Here is an 18,255-nt window from a genome sequence, read left to right as displayed (position 1 = left end):
CACTGCCCAGCTAATGATGTACTTGCTAAAACAATTTAAAAGTAAAGCCGAGCATTCTAAGAAATTGAGTTCAATGAAAAGCCAAATATTCTTGAATCATTCAGCAGTAGTTCTCAAAGAACAAAGGCAATAACCAATACAACACCCAGTTCAATAGCCAATAACATACCTGTACTAAATAACAGTCCACTATGGACAAGAAGTTGACCATTGGCAAAACCAGAATTAGATTTTATTTTGGAGGGGGCTTACATTTACATAGTGCTGAAGTCTTCCCAAGTCTGTCTCCTAGCATCACATTTTCTGCCTCTCTTGTAGACTAAGGAAAGACTTCTCAGAAACCCTCCCCACAGAATTTCCCCTCCTGCATCTCACTGGCCAGTGCCATGGTATGCCCATCTTTAAACCAACCTCACGCAAGAGTAAAGGGACCCTAAAATGAGTTCAAACTGAGCGAGGTGTGGCCCCCAGGAGCGAGGAAATATATGATTATCAACTAACAAGCAGCCAAACATACTTGCCAGATCTCCCTGAGGGTTGTACTCACCCCATTCTGACCAAGTACAAATCATCCCCCATTCAGATCAGAATTAAATTATGAAGAGGAAGAGATTAACTTGTACTTTAACACAGATACCAATCTATGAGGTCCATTCAGTTTTTAATTAGTGGCCATCTGCATTTATAGAAAATGTTAAAATACTTAAAACAGGCCGATTCGTCATCCATCCAGAAAGATGGCAAAACCTCTACCCACACAAAAGATTATAACACACATCAATGAATGCCTCAGAAGTACTGCATTTCTTTTATTATCTCTAGGAATTAACTTGTCAACCCTTTCTTCAGGCCTATTTTGTTGCTTTATTTAAAGAAAATGAAATGGAATGCAATTATTACGTGCAATGGGACTGTATCTAAGCTAACTGTGTCCTGCCAAATTCCCCTTCACCATACCTTTGGGGAACACATTGCAAATGGATCTCTTTGATCCAGTACTTCGTTGGCTAAAGCCAGCAACACCCAATGCACAGAGCAGACACAGTAAAAGTGCTAACGAACACACTTCCCCACCAGTAGCCCTCCACCAGTGGTGTAGGAACACCCAAGCTGCCAGGCAAGATAACTCTGAAATGTGGTTCCTACACCACCTTCAGAGTTCTGCGATGAGATTAAGCTTCATTTGACAACAGCGCTTGCCAATGGCCCCTTTATTGGCCAAATTTTTTGTCTATCTCACTCTCTATTTCTTAAGATCATCTTCCAAATCCATTGCTTGAGCTTAAATCCCTATCTCAGCATCTGCTTCTAGAACCCAAACTAACATAGGTACACATGAGAGAAAAGTAAATGGTTCTATATGAAGGAATATTAACAAATATTTTTTAAACCCACACTTACCAAAGAATTTTTTTCTTTGCCTTTCTGAGACAGTCTTACCATGTAGCCCAGACTGTCTTGAATTCAATGATCCTCCTAAATTCTAAATGCTGCAATTACAGGCATGCACAACCACACCCAGCTCAAAAGAATATATTTTGTGTGAATATTAGTAGGAATTGGAAACCAATAGACAGGTCCTAAATTCTGCTACCTCAGAAAAGTTAAGACTCCAGGCACATTCTGAAAAGTATTTCATTTCAAAACTGGTATTTTCCTGTAAATTTCTAAAATGTACTCTTCTGTCATCAATGTAATAACTCATAAGAATCGAGCTTAAATAAAGATGAAAATAATTTTTAAAAACCTTTAGCTAAAGAGAACTAAATTATCTTTTAGCCTGAGATGGTAATCATGGGACTTTGGTTCCATTCGAGTAACAATTGATTATAATCATTGTAATCACTGCTTATATAGTGTTACAGGCAGCTGAGTTAGTTAGAAATATTATAGGCAGTCAGACAAGGCTGGGCCTTCCAAAGAGCCAGTGCAGAAGACCAGATACTGTGCAACACTGGAGGAGATAAGACACCTCTGCTGCAGGTCAGATCTCCAGACAAAAGGCAAAACAAATGTCACTACACCCAGAGTATAAACATTACCGATTGATATGCTAAATAAGTATGGGTCACCTTGAAGAAGCCAAATCACCATCCCAACCCCCTACAGCAAGTCACTGCTCTTAATGCATGCCTACCTGCTAGGTGACTTGCTTCCCCATTTGTCCCCAATTTAATCAACTTTACCTGAATAATCTTACTGGGTGACCATAGCTCTGTCCCACTTCATGCCCACCTGCTTTGCAACTGCCCATGTTTTCCCCATCCCAGACATTTCACCTTGTGGTTTTGCTTTGTAAAAGTCCCAAGAAAAGACAAGAGTCTTTGGCAACCCAGTCAGTATCTCTTCTGTCTCTCTCCCAAACAGAAGTATTCTTTCTCTCAATAAATATATTCTGAAGGCTGGGGATTTAGCTCAGCAGCATAAGTGCCTGCCTTACAAGCACGCAGTCGCAAGTTCAATCCCCGGTACCAAAAAAAAATGAAAATGAAAATAAAAAATTTAAATTTAAATTAAAAAAAAAAATAAATATATTCTGCTTCTTAATCTCCGTTGTTCCTAAAATTCATTCTTTGATTTTAGAGAACATGAACTCATACTGGACATCTAGTAGTTTGGGAAATTCATTTCCCTATATCAATAGTACAGTTGTGTCAAGAATGGAACTCTTCTAGATATGCCACTGATAAAATGACACTGCATAAGCAGTAATTTAACTGTATGTTTATCCCATTTCCCTCTTTCATGTATGTTAAAAGTAAAGTTGAAGCTTAAGATACTTCTTTAACAAAGTGGTTAAACTACTTCAGTTTTCAATTCAGAAGCACAGTTGTAAGGAAAAAAAACCTCTTTTAGTTATATTCTAAAAGTGACATATATTATTTACATCAAAAAGAAAATCAGGTGTTGATCACAACAAAGTTGCTACAGATCCCAAAATAAATCTTGAAGCAATCTGAACCTCACACAATTTGATCAAATCATGGGACTATTCTATTTCTAGATCTCTAATTGAAAGGCCCAAAACTTTGTGCATAATGCTGTGCATTTCTATAGCACTTCCAGAGACTCTTAACTCTGCAGATAAACAAAGTGAGGATAGTGACTAATAAAGAAACAAGAGGACTGATCACAGATTTCACAGCTAACAAACAGCATATGAACTTCAGTTTTGCAAAACCCCAGTGTACTACTTCCCACTTTACTTTCTGTTAAGATAGAAAATAATAAGTTCCCTCACTGAACTACAGGGGACTTCCAGGAAGATGGTATAGTGCAGAGAAAGTCTGAGAGTTGGCACCCAGACACTGAAACATAGCAAAGCAAGGACCACATGAAGGAGGGAATTGGTCTCCTGCATCCAGGAAGCATCTAAAGTGAGAACTAAAGCCCATGGGGAGAGCAAAGAAAGAAACTTCAACAGAGGTGGCCAACAAAGCCTTGAGACAGGGCTCACTGCACAAGAGGAGCAGTTCAAACCCGTGGCCACTTGGTGACAGCTGGCGCCCCAGAAGCCCTGAAAAGCCACAGTGGTGGAGGGGAGCAGTAGATGTAAAGGACTGCACTAGCTGGGGGCGAGTGCTGAGGCTGTCATCCCCTGGGAGAGCCGCTGGCCAGTAGCCATCTAGGAGAGGGGCCAGCTGAGCTCAGAACTCAGAGCAACTGCTGGGTCCATCTAGTGGCTCCCAACTGAGTCTGAGCCCACAGAAGGCACACTGATGATTGTAGGCTAAACAGGTCTCACGGTCACTGAGATTATCCACTACCCTATCATAAAGCTACAGATGGCTTGCTGGGGTAAATCAATCTGGACTCTGTCTCCACACATTATCTACCAGCAAACACAAACCTAGAAGTGGACTTTTCTCTTTTTGTTTGTTTTTGTTGCTGTTTTTCCTCCTTCATTGTTTGATCTTTTTATGAATGTGAACATGGTTTCTAGCATCTATGTGAAAATGATGGAAGCCATGAATGCCCAACATAGGAAAGAAATGAGCAAACTCCTGGATTGTTCCATGTCAATTCTCCAAAATCCCAAAGGAAACTGTCCAAAATATACATGTGACCATAATATTCTGCTGCTTAAAGTCTGCCAAGGTCTCCACTGCCTTAGGATAAACAAAACCTTGCCCTGGCCACCACATCTTTTAGCTTCGGGCCTTCTGCTTACAAATCTCTAATCTTATCTCTGGCCTCTCTCCTCAAAGGACTTTCCTCCAAGGACTAGCAGTCCTTTTTTTTTTTTTTTTTTTTTCTTTTAACAAGAACAATTCTGGGTGCTGGAGATTTAGCTCAGCGGCATAAGCGCCTGCCCTGCAAGCAGGCAATCGTGAGTTCGATCCCTGGTACAGATAAAAAAAAAAAAAAAACAATCCTAGAATGTCCTCACTCACTTCAAGGTCTTCATCCATCATGTTCCTTTTTACTTCTGAAATACTCCCAAACACCTTACTTATCCATCTCTAAGTTACCACTGCAGTTTAGCACAGTGACTACAAGAATATGTTCGAGACTCAAACTTCAGTTAAGTTCTCCTTAAGCATTTCCAGAGGCTCCTCCACTTTATGTGATTATGTGATTTTAGGCAGACTGCTTACTTGTCTATATTTTAACTTCAGCTAAAATACTTAGCTTCACTATAGTCAGTAAAATGGAGACAGAAATAGAAATAACTTTAATAGGTTATGTGCACATTACATGAGCTAATATTTAGAAAAGCACCTGGTTCATAATAAATTTTTAATTAACATTGTTGTTACCATTATGAACATAATTGTCTCTTTTCTACAACTTTTCTTTCGCACCTTGGATTAAATGTTCTTCTTCAAAAAATAAACCTAAATTTGGCTTCTACAAGCTCTTTACAGTTGTATATGCAACATCTGTTTCCTATGGGTAGAAGCCACGGGTCGCCAGCTCACACTATGTTCCAGGTCCAGCCAGATCCAGGTCCAGGTCTGGCATATAACCAGCACAATGGGTACCTTTGTACTGAATAAATTACAGGATTCTTCTGTTTGGTAACCACATTCCATTCAAATGGCTAACTGAAGTCTAGATTTCTTCTGGATGACTCTAAGCCCACTTTCCTTCTTCATCATTCATAAGTTTTTTCAAAAAATTAACTATCCTCTTCAGCCCACTGGTTCTTTAAAAAATCATCATCAAAAAGTATCTTACATTAATTGCACAATAAAATAACTTTTAAAGCCCACATTTAAGGAAAGACTTAGACTTAAAACTTTATTTTTTCTAAATGTAATTTAAAATTAAGACATGGGGCCTACACACACACACACACACACACACACACACACACACACACACACAACATAGAGAACAAAGAACAAACGCTGTTGTCTCAATTCTTTAAGACTGTTTCCAAAGCCTTCAAGCTATGCCCAGAGGACCTACTTAAACCAAAAGCAAATTCAAACTTGTACTATTTAGAATTCGCCCAAGGAATTCTTTCTGACTTGCCTACCTTTACCTCCATCCTCTAACTGGTAAACACTTGATGTTCTGCTTGTGGCTCCCAATGCATAGCATATTCTGAGGTTCCAAAGGTTTTGCTTTGTTTTAATTCTTTGTCAAGAACACACAGAGTATTAGCCTCTAACAGAATCCCTAGTTGGCTGTCAACATTAAGAGCAAATACTAACTTCTAAAATCAATGGCAAGTTTTATCACTATTATAAACCAAGCCATGATATAAAGAATAGACATGTGGCTAAAGTCTCCATGGAGGATCTACTACCATCCTGCCTGATCACAGGCCTGTTTCCCTAAATACAGGACATCTTAAGAACAGTCTGATTTCTAAGCAGGGTCGGGCCTGGTTAGTACTTGGATGGGAGACCGCCTGGGAATACCGGGTGCTGTAGGCATTTTTAAAAAATTTTAAAAATTAAAAAAAATAAAGAACAGTCTGATTTGTTAAAAAATAATTCCCCCGCATTGTTCTCTTAAGAGATTTTGATTCAGAAGATCTGTACTGAGGCCCTAGAATCTATTTTTAAGCAGCACACCAAGCTGAGTCCTATGACCCACTTGAGTTTGGATTTTGCCATGACATAAATAGACCTTTCCCACCCAAGCAACATTGAATCAACACTCCAGCTTGTGAGCTCGTGCAGGTTAATTCCAAATTAACCTAAAAACCACTTTTTGGTTTTTGTTTCGTGGGGCTGGTTTTTGTTTCTTTTGAGACAGGGTCGTACTATATATATCCCAAATTGGCCTTGAGTTTAAGTGATCCCCCTGCCTTGCCCTTCTACTGGGATTACAGGCATCGGCCACCACACCCAGCGAAAAGCACCCTTATTCAGGAACTTTGGAGTAAACTGAAAAGAACATGAAGTTTGGAGCCAAAAATTCTAGATTTAATTTCTTCTGCCATTTATAGTTGCATAACCCTTAAACTTGTCTCCAGTGTGTCCTTGGCACAATCCACAGAGTAACAAAATCAACCCTACCCTGCCTCATAGGGCTGCAGCAGAAATCATTTCACAGTACTTAAAAAGGACTTTGTAAATTCAGATTCCTCATTACAATAACATTTCACGAATTCAACCTCCTCTAATTCAGAATGTGTGAATGTTGTTGTCCAGCTGGATGCTTTCTGGGGGGTTTTGTTTTGGTTTTTTGAGGCACCGTCTCACTATTCAGTTCAGGCTGGCCTTATCTTACTATGAGGTCCAAGATGGCCTCAAACTTGGAGTGATTCTCCTGCCTTGACTTTCCAAGTGTGGGATTCATCTGCTTAGCCTGCTTTTATTTAATTTTATTTGTTCATTCTTCTTTACATTATCCCATAGAATCATCACCACTCCTTTCACATGACAAACAAGGATAGGTACTGGAATACACAGGTAAGCAGCAGAAACATGTTCCACAACAAAAATGTAAGATAGAATGCGCAAGATTAGAGGAGCTTATTTACTACATCAACACTGTTTGCAGAGGTAGGACTGGAATTTCAGCTATTATTAAAGCAGTCATGGCATTATTTCTTCTGGAAGCTACTTTGGTTGTGAGTAGTCAATGCCACTCAATATAGAAAAAACAATCTGGAGAATGAGTTTCCAACATACTAGAAATGTTAATGGAATTTTAAAACTGATTATTTAAATTTCAAGAAGACATATACCCTTTATATACCCTTTTCTGACCCCTTGAGGACTGTCTATCAAAACAATACAATATTCCTCTGGCAATTCAGTGCCATCAACATAATCAGTAGTCTGGACGGAGGCTATAGGGAAGAGATACTGAATTGACAAACTTAGCTCTTCCCATGACATGCAATGAATAAAACCTCCATTCTTGTGGGATGTACCAAAGTATGGCATAAAGGTCCCCTCAATGGTCACAGAGGTGCCTGTCATTTCTTCACAAATTTAGGGCCTTTTACAGAGAGGGCTGTTTTTCCTCCTGCTAGTTACAGCCGTGTGTGAGGAAGTCTAGTGCTGCCACCATCCTCACAATTACAAGATGAGCATCTGCAATGCTTTGTGCCAGAAATGTTCCAGATCCTGGAGTTTTAAAGATTTTCAAATATTTGCATAGACTTTACAGGTTGAGCACACCTGAACCACAAAGATGAAATCCGAAATGCTCCAAAGGCTGAAATTTTCGGTGGATCATACTGTGTATGCTCTAGGAATTGTGGATTTTTGGAGCATTCAGTTGGAGATGTTCAGCAGGTACCACGGATTAGCTCTGCTTTACCTCTAATTCATCCCTTGCAACTCTCTTTTGCCGCCAGAGCTTGCTGTTAATCTATGTACCACACACATGGCCACCTTTGTGCCTTCTGCCCATCTCACCTGGCCATTCCCTAAGTAGATAGTAACCTGAGCAGGTTACCTCCACATGTTTCTCTAATCATTAAACTGAAGAGGCTGCTAACACCCCTTCCGCTCTGTTATTCTTTTGGTTTCTTTTCTGCCTCTGATGACTTTTGCATTTTCTCAGGTTTCACTGGAATTTTGGTTTCTTTTCTGTCTCTATGACTTTTGCATTGTCTCAGGTTTCACAGGAAATGGCCAACTAAATTTTGATACACTTCAATCAACTTGTATTTATTTCTTTCTATGAAACAAACTATATACTCAATGCTCTACCTTTAACTTTCTTGCAATTATGATTCTGTATCTTCACCAATCTGTATCTTTACCACAAGAGATTTTCCAGAGAATTTGGTTCCACATCTCCAATAATTTAAAAAGTATGCCTGGACATGGTGACACACACCTGTAATCCCAGCACTATGGAGAGCATGAGGCAGGAAGATTGCAAGTTTGGCCCAGCCAGATCAATTTAGTAATTTATTAAGACCTCTCTCAAAATAAAAAATAAAAAGATTCTTGCTGCAAAATTTTAAAAAAAATTTTATTTAAGGGCTGGGGATATAACTCAGTGCAAAGACCCTGGGTTTAACATCCAGTACAAGAAAAGAGAAAGAAGGGTTCTAGAAGTTTTGGGTTTATTTTATCAGGCCTTAAGTTGGGGGACAGGGGGCAGGAAATATATCTTAGAACTTAATCTTTCATCAATTTATCTCAGTCTTCCCAATTAGCAAGGTTTTACTTAAATTGGGAAAATCTTTCTTAGTAAAACAAAATCTTTTCCCAACAATTTCAGAAAGATGTGCAGATTAATAATAAGTATACTGCTACATTCTATTCACACTATTCTATTAGTCATCTACTGGTCTATTCTAAGGCACTCTGGGTGGCTTAGAAATGACTGGGTTCTGGATATTTATCAAATGTGGTTGGGTATCAGTTCTCTTTAAATTTTCTAAAACCAAAGACGAAGGTTAGCTTCTTACCACTCAAGAACATATTTTTATCTCACTGTTTCATGTTTTCAAAATTATTATTCCACCCTTACTATCATGGCTCTGCAACCAGTCTCTGTCTACCTGACCTTGGTGTATTTCAGTCCAGCTTTGCAGCTATGTAGCACTTGCAGTTTAAAGGGGGGAAAAAAGGTGTACAAAATAATTTGTACAAAAAAAGACAAAAAACAAAAAATAGCTCATTTCCAAGTGAAACATGCCAGTCACAAGATAATTTGATTTTTTGTTCTTTGAGATAAGATCTTGCTTTATAGTTTGGGCTGGTCTTGAACTCAGTTTTTTACCTGCCTGGGGCCCTTGAATTTGCCTTCCCTGATGTTGACCTCTGGGGGTGGTGATAAAATCAACAAAAATAATAAAGTCCCAAGCAGGTTAGAGAGAGTGGAAAAGCTGAATTTTAAAACATGCGAACATCCAGAAGCAAATTTATAAGCCACTAGAAACTCAAGGAAAAGTTTAGAAATGAGAAAGGTATACATAAGAATCACTCCTACAGATGAAAGTTACAGTAGACATAACAATCATAAGAAAAGTTAGCATTTCGATAGCATGTACTGTGTCAGGTGTTGTTCTAAGCATTTCACATCCACTAAAATCACTTAACCTCAATCAACACTTCAAAAATATATTATTCCTTAATCTCAACAACACTGGACTAATTTAATAGATATTTGTGCATTCATTCATATATATCTCAAAACTTACTAGGTAGAGGCACTGTCCTAGGCAGGTGACATATCAAAGTGAACAAAAAAATAACAATCCTTGCCTTCGTGATGCTTACATTCAATCCTGTGTACACATTGGTACATGAGCAAAGTAGGCAGGAAGGCAAATGGCGACAGATGCTGATAAGGAGGACAAGGAGAGGAGGGCAAGAGGGGTTGGAGTGGGAGTGGCAGAGAGGACTGTCACTTCCAAAGTGGAAGAACAGGTTCCACTCAGGAAGGATATGTGGGCAAAGACCTAAATGAGGCAAGAGGAGCTGGCCATGGGTACAGTATCTGGGGAAAGGGCATTCTCTGAAGAGGAAAACCAAAGACCCCAACGTAGCCATGGCAAGCTTTTCAAGAAAGAGCAAGAGGTGAGTGTGGCTAGAAGAGAAGTAAGAGGGCATGGACATGGAGGACATGTCCATGAGGAGAACAGGAGTGAAGGACATGGAGGCGAGGTCCGAGGGAGGAGGTAAGCAGTTCAAAGCCTCGTTTAATGCAACTGATGGATTGTGGGTTTTGTCAATACAGGATGAGAAGCTACCAGAGATGTGGGTGGAGCATTATATATCTCACCTAAATTTTCCAAATATCACTCCAGTTGCTGTGTGAGATTCAATTACAGAGAGCCAACGCAGAAACAGAGACAGAAGGCTGTTACTAAAACAAGAGCTCTTGATGGCTTAGAAATGACTGGGTTCTGGGTATTTTGAAGTTAGATGCCAGGGGATTTCCTATGAGAAGATGAAGACTCAAGGATGACTTGGTTAGCTGCACATAACCAAATTTTTCTACGTCCACCCTATCTTTGATTTACTAAGGTGAGCCATACATGAAGAAACAGCTTAATAAGTCTGCATCAAGCAAGGAATTCTTCTGCAGTACCATTAATCATCTCCTAATTGATCTGGTTATAACTTTGGATTTTCAACAGTAGTCTGCTGAGTGAACTATAATCATTGCTTGGTTTCAATAAGCTCTTTTCATCAAATAAAAGTACTCTGTACAGGGGGCTGGGGATTTAGCTCAGTGGCATAAGCGCCTGCCTTGCAAGCAGGCAGTGGTGAGTTCGATCCCTGGTACCGATAAAAAGGAAAAAGACCAAAAAAAAAGAGTACTCTGTACAAATCAAAGTTCTTAAATACATACTACCTGGTATCCACAAAAAAAAAAAGGACACCACCAGAATGTCACTTACATCTCATTTCATTATCACAACACTGAAGTCACCCCCATTTAAAAGCTGAAGGAAGTTAAGCTCAAAGGTTTGATCTTTGCCAAAGTCAGACAGTCTGCCCCCACCCCTTAACTGCAAAGTCAAATCCAAAAGCAGCTACACTGCTTCCCACTGCCCTATGAAATATCCTTGAGAGGCAATCGTTGTTCACATTCATAACTTATCTATCCTTCCCTCCCTTCCTCTTTTAACTAGGTTATTTAAATAGAAATAACCTCACTTCTGGTGTTAAAGTAAATTTTTAGAAAGCACGGGTCTCCCTAGTATACCAAATGTCTTGTTTGCTAGACCAAATCAACAAAACAAAGCCCTCTGATACAGAGTTGTGACAGGCTACTCAACTGTCACATGTGGTATTCTGGAGTTAACTCTGAGAGAGCGACAACCTAGTTTCAAGCCTCATTCAACAATGCTATCACTCAGTCCCCAGTAAGAGAACTTTTGGAGCACAGTGATAAGACCTCCACCAAAGAGAAATGGCATCTGTGAGGTGACCAAGAAGTATACAAAACTGGCATCCCTCAGCCTAAGGCTTAAATTAATATTTTTATTAAAGAAATCATTCTAAAGCCAAGCCTGGAGGTACACATCTGCAGTCTCATCTACTTGGCAGACCGAGATGGAAGGATCGTGAGTTCGAGGCCAGCCTGGCCAACTCGGTCTGACCCCGTCTCAAGAAGGCAGGACATGGGCTGGGGATTTAGCTCAGTGGTATAAGCACCTGCACATGCACAAGGCCCTATGCCCCAGAGAACATCCTTCCACCTACGCCTACTTGTTCCAGGCTCGAGATACTCCCACCACTCCAGCCTGCTTTCCTGAGCGCACGCTCTTTCGGGGATCTTCCTCCGCCTGTCCTGGAGCCATCTCGCACTCACCCTGGAGGGCTCTGCTCAGCATCACTTTCCCAGGCAGCCCTCTGCCCTCCCCTCAGCAGTTGTCACAGAAGGGGCCGTCCATCCGCGACAATCCACTCATCAGACTGCCTTTCCCCACATCCTGCTGCTGCTCTTAGAAGGCGCACAGCAGGCATCCAATGACAGTGTTTGTGCGTGCGTGGGAGACAAGACAACAGAACAGTGTTAGCATTCTCTCCCCCGGGCCCAGGGAGGGTTCACTCCCTGCTACTTCAACCTTCATCTCTCTTTCTCGGACCATGTTCAGATGAACTGCTGTATTTTAAATCTGTGCTGGTAACACAGAAAATGAAATGACGGCTCCACTATTTAAAATTGTTTTAACTTACCCTCTTCTGTAAACAGCCTTTAATGGCAGTAGGACTGACCTACTCAAATCCATTTATCCATGTATTCTGAACTTACAAATCTCATCATCTAAATCTTCTGGCAGGTTTTTGTGAAGTGGATGAAAAAATTACCCTCGACTCAACAAACAAAAAAATCAGTTTTGAAACTCAACACTCAGTTGCAATGGTTTCCAAAGTTTTTTGAAGATACAGTTCTCTTCCTTTTCCTTACCAAGTCTTATTCTGACAATCAGCTCAAATGACTGGAGCATGAGGCTACTAAAGCTAATATTATTTTTAATAAAAAGATGTCAGTAAGCACTTACAGGACAGACGCTGCACCACCTGATTTACATAGAATATGTTCTCATTTACCCTAAACAACAATCTTATAGAACCTGCTAGTAAATAGGGAAGTTAGAATTCAAGTCTAGATGTGAGTTTTCACGGTTTCAGGTTTGACCTCTAAACAGAGGAGTTGGGATTGAACATTAAAGAAGAGAAAAAACAGGGCAAGGACAACAGGGCGGGCGTGGGTGAGGGGAGAGTACAGAGTACTGTCTAAGTCCAGGAAAACTTTCTCATTTGGTCCAAGGATGAAGGCTTGCTTTTAGGTCTGGTTTCCCAGCTGGTCTTCTGGTTTCACAGCCTTTAACAGTACTAGTATTTTAAGGCTGACCTGCTAACTCCAAGTTGTAGAACTTGACCTATTTGGCCACATGGACTCCTTTCTGGATGCTGAAATGCAGAACAAACAAGTAGTCAACAACTCACAAGACTAAGTTTGTTTCTCTGCCCACCTTCATCTGGTTTTTGGGGAAACATGGGAGCCACCATGTTTCCCCGAAAACCAGATGAAAACACGGGAGCCACCATGGGAGTTTCACCAGCACCTAAGCTGCAACATCTTAACGGTTTGCTGTGTAGATGCATAGAGCAGAAACCCAGCGGCAAAGGTTCAAACCTTACTCCTCAGAAGGGCATTTATTCAGCAATAAAAAATGATTCCACACTACAACATGGACCTTGAAAACATTATGCTAAGCATGTTAAAGTATTCAAGTTATATGAAATGTCCAGAATGGGTAAATCTATACCAAAAGTAAATTAATGGTTGAATAGGACTGGAGTGAATAGAGATTAGGCAGTGACAGTGACAGGTAAAAGACTGTAAAAGGTATCCTCCTTTAAAAAGTATTCTGAAATCAGATCTAAGGATGGCTACACAACCTTGTAACATCATAAAAATCCTGAACTGTACAGTTTAAGTGGGTAAATTGTACAGTTGAAATTTATCTCAATAAAGCTTTTAAAAAATGGAACTCACTAAATGGTTAGTGGATCCTTTACTCTGCTACCTGGAAAAAACGCTAAAACTTAAAAAGCACTAAAATTAAAAACTAAAAATCTGTGTTCATTGTGTTTAAAGTTATCAAATAACCTAGCCAGGCACCGAGGCACACATCTACAACCCCAACACTCAGGAAGCTGAGACAGACAGACAACTGACACAAGCAAGCCTATGCTACACACAGTAAACTCAAGGAGAGCTCAAACTACACGGCAAGACCCTGTGCCAAAAATTAAATTAAATCAAATTTTAAAAGTTACAAATATCAGGACTTTGGAAGTGTGAGTTCTTTGCCTCTGTATCTATCCACTCTACTTCAATAGCAGTCATTTTAGATGAACTCAGTGATGGAAACAACACAAGTGCAAATTACCTGTGCTCAAACCATGTTCCACAGACTACATTCTTCGTGGCTCTACAATGGTAACTGTCCCTTCCCTTATTCAGTACAAACTGCCCATACTTACCAGCAATCTTCTTTTGATTGATTGCTACAGAGATCTTCACACTGCAGCTCCCCTTTCTCCTGATAGCTTTGTTCTAGGATATACAGTATCCCTGTGACAATGACAGATGGGCAAGTATCTTCACTCTTTAAACTGGCTAAACGCACTTATTAGGGGCCCAATGGAACCAAGGTTCCCTGGCGTGGGAATGTTACTGGAGAGAATACAGAACACTGAGGAGATGAAGGAAAGTGAGACAAGTAATGAGTGTACCGCTTTAAAAATCTAACTAGCTTAAGGAATCTGTAGCCTAGAATATTTTCACTGATTACAAAGCATACTTGAATTTCAACACCCACCCCCCCTCCCACCCCCCTACCCTCCCCACCAAATTTTTTGTCATTTCATGTTTAGAAGAGCTAACACTTTAACAATGTGATAGTTAACATAGGAAATGTAAAAAAAGAGGATCCACAATCCCTGGCCTTCAGATACTAAAATCGGAGGAACAATGAAACATACTCGCATGAGATTTAAGAATAAGGAGGGCTGGGCATGTAGCTCACCAGGAGAGCACTTGCCTTACATGCACATGGTGCTAATCTTGCTCTCCAACACTGCCAAAAACAAACAGAAAGAATAAAAATATATTATCAATGCAACATACATTACTATGCAATACTTTAAAATATTTATTATGAAAAGGAAGATATCAGAGTCAGAAGAAAGGAAAGCTTCCCTAATGTTGTCTGTCACTAACATTTGTTCAAAGAAGGTTGCACAAGAATAAACAGACTTAAAAAAAAAAAAATAATAAACAGACTTGAGATTAAGATAGCAATTTTGTAAGGGAGAACACTTATGAGTACTACTTACTAATAGAAGTTCTAAAATCGTAACCGGCTGAACAAATAATCTATTTCTTAATCGTGATTTAACCCTAATTATTCAACTGTCACCTCTGCTAGTTCTTTTTTCAAACCATTTCAGCTCAATCTGCCATACCAAAAAAAATTGTCTAAAATGTGCTAATCTTTATTTTCTTTGTTTTTGAAAGATTCCCTAAATATGGCACGACTAAAAAATTATTTTCTTTGGAGATCCAGATCATGTTTAATGCTATAAAAAATAATTGGTTATTTCTGCTTAAGAAAGATTTCTCAGTAATCCAGGGAAAATCGGACTTGACAGTATTTCACTTCAACAATAACACCCCAATCCTCTCTGCTATCACAATGTTCTTGTTCAAATTTCATTTCTCAAACCTCTATAAACCCTTCTTTGTTTACCAATTGTCTTTCCCCTGGGGTTAAAACTTTTCAATCCAAGAGCTACTTGTGCTTTGCCTTTCACTAAAGAGTCACATAGATAGGAGTTACTGGTCACTATGGTCAGTTTTAAATAGAAAAAAAGTTATTAACAGTAGTCTTTGTTCGAAAATTACAAATTTTGGGGCTGGGGATTTAGCTCAGTGGCATAAGCACCTGCCTTGCAAGCAGGTGGTCGTGAGTTCGATCCCCGGTACCAATAAAAAATGAAAAAGACAAAAAAAAAAAAGAAAAGAAAATTACAAATTTTATCTTGATAATTGATCCTCCATGACTTACTGTCTTGTGCAACTGTTGCCAAATTCTTTAGTCATATTTTCCAACCTGGGTGAGTCACTTATGAAATTATAATCTTGATCAAAATCAAACTGAGCACTTTCCCTTCAGAGACTATCAAAGCATAACAAGTGATTGTGAAAAGTATTATTCCGTAAGTTGTGTCAAATGACACAAAGATCTCACAAAGCCATTTCTACTTAAAATATTCTGTTTATGTTACAGTCCCAAAGGTTAACTTTCTTACTAAGTTGTTTAAATGCTTTTGAACAAAGTAAACAAGAAGTAACATTATCTGGGTATCTTACTTGAATTTAGTCTACAAGCAACCACTGAAGACACCAAACTTCAATAAAAATACTTGGGAACTGAACATTCAATTACAAAACATGAAAATGAACAGTCATATCAGAAAGCCACAAATATAAACAGTCACCTGTTTTTAAAGCCAAAGCAAGAAAAATAAAGAAATTTTTAAAGGCAAAGGATGGTAAAGCAAGGGCAAACAAGTAATTTTCCCAACTTTTCTGATAATGACTTTTGTCCTTCACTTTTAAAAACCCTCCGACTGGATGGAACAAAATGTACTTATTTAATTCACTCTGCGGGGTTACTTTTTCTTACAAATGTCCTTTTGCAAAAAGCATTTCTGATTGTATTATGGAGTTATCGCTTCGCGGAAGCAATAGTTCTTGCTATTTACTGGGACTTCGGAATTGTTTAGCAGAGATTTTTTTTTTTCAGGCAACTTTGTAAATTGTATCAAACATTGGGCGACTACACGTAACTAGAAGAGACAAGGTTCCAAGATTCGGAATTGCTGAAATTCTGTGTCCCCACACTCCCATCTCCCAATCCTCACCCTAACAAATCAAAAGCGCCTATTCTTCCTAACACGTGGAGTTCTTACTCTTATTTTAAAAGCACTCAAGAAGGGGCAGACTGAGACGGTAAGGCGCAGCCGGAATAGCTTTAATGACACCAGCCCCAGGGAGATAAGGCACACTTCCCCCGCGTCCAGCAAGCTCCAGGGCCCTGGAGACTCCGGGAGTCTAGCCACGGATGCATCTGGGCATCCTGAGACCCCAAGCAGTCTCGGCAGGCGCTGCGGGGCCCGCAAGCTAGGCGGGAGCACGGGACGCGGCGCCTCTGGAAGGAGAGGGCGCTGGGGAGGGATGGGGCGCCGGCGCTGAGCCCGGAACCGCTCAGGGGGCCGTGGACAGGCCGAGCCGGGCCGGGCCTAGCCGGGCCGGGCCGAGGCAGGAGGGAAGCCGCGCTGCGTCCGACTCACCTGCCCATTCACCGAGCCTCGGGCCGACCTCCGCCTCGTTACCCACACCCCAGAGTTGAAAGGCCTCGAAGAGCGAGTACGAGAAGCGCAGGGCCAGATAAGTCACGGTGCCCGCGCCTACCCAGTACAGGAAGCCGGCAGCTGGGAAAACGCTCTCCATGGCTTCTGAACAGGCCTCACTACCTCCGTGAATGAAAAAAAAAAAAAAGGAAGAAATGAATGAAGCCAGGAGGAGGTGCGGACCGTTACGAAAAGGACACACTCAGAGACGCGGCTCCTGGAGTGCTTTGCACCTAAACCCCGCCCACGTGCTATATCCGCGCCGTCAATGGTGACTTACCTTTCCGTCTACACGTACTGCATCATCCATTGGCTAACTCCAGCTTCATCTCCCCGCCTATTTCCCCCTCCCCGCGCACGCCTCCCGCGGCGCTTCCGCTCTAAAACTGGCGATCGCTCACCTGCCAATCAAGCCTCAGGCCCGCCCAATCGTTTTGCACTCTCTCTGGATTCCGCTCTCAGGCAGCAAGTCTCACCCCACCAAAGAGCCTCGGTCTGTCATTGGCTCTGGAGGTTCTCGCGACTGCGGAAAACTAAGCTCTGATTGGCCAGTCAGACCCAGTCAGTCTCAGGTTTAAAGAGGCAATGGGAGAAATTAGCGAGAAAACGGTAATGAATGGAAGGTTTGTAGTAAGAGTGGAGCCATGTGTTTATTTTTGCGTCTGTGCTCTGTCCTCGTTCCTATAAACTTTCCCAACGAACACAGTCCTCTACGGCTATTTCTTCTCACACCTCTTCTATACGCTTTCCTTATACTCTTTGATCTAAATGTCTGGGATCTCCTAGCACATGTGAGGTGGGATCAAGCCCCAACACTGAATGAAAAAATGAAAAAAAAAAAAAAAAAAAAGCAGTGACTAAGTACCTGATCTCCCACCTGCCTTGAGCAAATGGTAACATGTGCCTCTCAATGACTTGGAGTTCAAAGCTTGATGGAATCAAATAACACACAGTGGCATAAGATAGGTGAATTACAAACAGAGAGGAACGCAATTAGTTCTGTGTCTTTGGTTTCTCTCCACCCCCACCCCATGTTTGTAGGAGAAGAGAGCAGAGACACGGGGAAACACATGCAGTAGAGGCCTGCGAAATAGCTCAAACAAGTTCCAGAGAAAAAGACTACGAAGTAAGCTTAAATAATGTGCAAGGCAATCAAAGATCTTACACGTACCGCCTAGTGTTGTTCTCTTTTCTAGCATGCATTTGGACTCACCTAAAACACCTAAAATTTATTCAGGAACTGCTAATTCAAGACTTGACAGCTTTTTTGGTCAAATAATTCAATTTATCGTGAAGCTAAATTCACAGTTTATATGTACCTCAAGCCTTATCCCTTTCTATCTTTTCCTCCCTCTATTTCTCCTCTCTCTGATCAAGATGCAATTGATATAACCATAAGGCTTGAGATGTTCTTTATAAACTGTCCATTGTCCAGCAAAAT

General features: G+C 40.6%; 1 protein-coding gene across 3 annotated transcripts in view; it reads right to left on the bottom strand.

Moving 5' to 3' along the window:
* Hsd17b12 (hydroxysteroid 17-beta dehydrogenase 12) overlaps window positions 1-17,065 on the bottom strand; it is a 158,689-nt gene extending 141,624 nt beyond the window's left edge. The window contains exon 1 of one of the 3 annotated variants that reach the window (XM_063227795.1): window positions 16,755-17,065. In XM_063227795.1, the coding sequence (XP_063083865.1) occupies window positions 16,755-16,914 (160 nt within the window). In that variant the 5' untranslated portion in view covers window positions 16,915-17,065. The remainder of the gene's footprint in view (window positions 1-16,754) is intronic. The other 2 variants (XM_063227794.1, XM_003465081.5) reach the window with 2 other exon arrangements.
* Between the last annotated feature and the right edge of the window lie 1,190 nt (window positions 17,066-18,255).

Source organism: Cavia porcellus, unplaced genomic scaffold (genome assembly GCF_034190915.1).
Source record: "Cavia porcellus strain 051 isolate PalLab524CR breed Dunkin Hartley unplaced genomic scaffold, mCavPor4.1 scaffold_17, whole genome shotgun sequence".
In the NCBI taxonomy this organism is placed as follows: domain Eukaryota; kingdom Metazoa; phylum Chordata; class Mammalia; order Rodentia; family Caviidae; genus Cavia; species Cavia porcellus.
This window is presented reverse-complemented; position numbering and strand designations above follow the sequence as displayed.